The sequence below is a fragment of the Loa loa genome, assembly GCF_000183805.2.
Source record: "Loa loa unplaced genomic scaffold supercont3.2371, whole genome shotgun sequence".
NCBI classification, from domain to species: Eukaryota; Metazoa; Nematoda; class Chromadorea; order Rhabditida; family Onchocercidae; genus Loa; species Loa loa.
The window spans coordinates 1-1,366 of NW_018110550.1; the positions used below are offsets into that span (position 1 = coordinate 1).

General features: G+C 23.8%; 1 protein-coding gene across 1 annotated transcript; it reads left to right on the forward strand.

The window, feature by feature from the left end:
• Nucleotides 1-112: 112 nt before the first annotated feature.
• LOAG_15659 (hypothetical protein) lies at nt 113-862 on the forward strand (the record flags this gene model as incomplete). Its single annotated transcript, XM_003151148.1, has 3 exons — nt 113-314; nt 462-628; nt 815-862. The coding sequence occupies 3 exons, from the start codon at nt 113-115 to the stop codon at nt 860-862; spliced, it is 417 nt and encodes a 138-aa protein (XP_003151196.1).
• Between the last annotated feature and the right edge of the window lie 504 nt (nt 863-1,366).

Here is a 1,366-nt window from a genome sequence, read left to right on the forward strand (position 1 = left end):
ATAATCAATGAGACAATTTGATGACACAAATAAGATCAAACAAATTTCTGTTAATTCTGTTAAAATTCTGTTAATTATAATAAAATAAAATTTATAGATTATTGCGGCACAAATGAAAAAAGAATTATTGGAAGAGATGACAAATGCAAAAGTTCATGGTTTCTGTTCATCACTTATATATGAAGCAGATCAATTGGAAGGTGCATTATCAACACTTATACAAAGTTGTGGTATTGGACCATTACGACCAAATACTTTACTAATTCCGTATCCGGAAGAATTACATGCTGAAAGTACTTATTGGCATTTTTTGCGTAAGTTAATTTTCTTTTTTTTTCTTTTATAATTTATTCGGAATAATTTAATCAAATAAAATAAAACACGTTTTTTTTTTGGCTTAATTAAAGAATAAAATTTTAAAATTTAATTTCAAGTTTTTTTTTTTTATTTTTTAATTATAGATCGTCTTCAACATGGTGCAATGCAAGATATGTGTTTACTTGTACTAAAAGGTATTCCATATTTTCCGGAAAATGAATACAGAATGGCCGGAAATATTGATATGTGGTGGATTCTTCATGATGGTGGTTTATTGCTTCTCATTTCATTTTTACTCAAGCAACATAAGGTAGCATCATCTATCATATTAATTGGTTCCATAAAAATTAATAAAAATTAAAATTAAATTAATTAATTCTTTATATTATTTTGATTGTGAAAGAAAAATTTCGTCATAGTATAATTCTAAATAACATATCACGGTAGTAGTAATAGAAATAATACTTTCATGCTAAATGCTATTTTTTTTTTTTAGGTTTTGGCGCAATTGTCATTTGCGAATATTTGTTGTTATTGGACATGATGATAATAAATCACAATTACAACATGATATGGAAAAATTTTTGTATGAAATGCGCATTAATGCTAATTTATATGCACGTTTTTTTATTTTTTAATTCATTAAATTTTTCGAAAAAATTAAAGATTAAAAATTAAAAATGTCAATATTTAATGGGAACAAAAGTGGGTGCAATCCATTTTCAAATATTTGAGAGTAAAAGTAATTTGAGATAGAAATTAAAAGAAAAAAAATGGTAAAATTAAATAAAATGTTGAAATAGAAGAGAAAAAAAACGTGGAAGTTTTTCTTTTTATTTTGATTTCATTACATGCTAACTGTTTAACATAGCATTTTACTTAATCAAATCAATAAATCATTTAATCAGTTTCTTAATTTAGTAAAATTACAATCAATCAATTTGTTTGCTTCCTTTTTTCGTAAAACAATTCCAAAAAAAAAAAACTTGTATTATTTAATTGTTTCCAAAAAATTGGAAATGAAATTGGTAATCGAAAAGAAATCCTA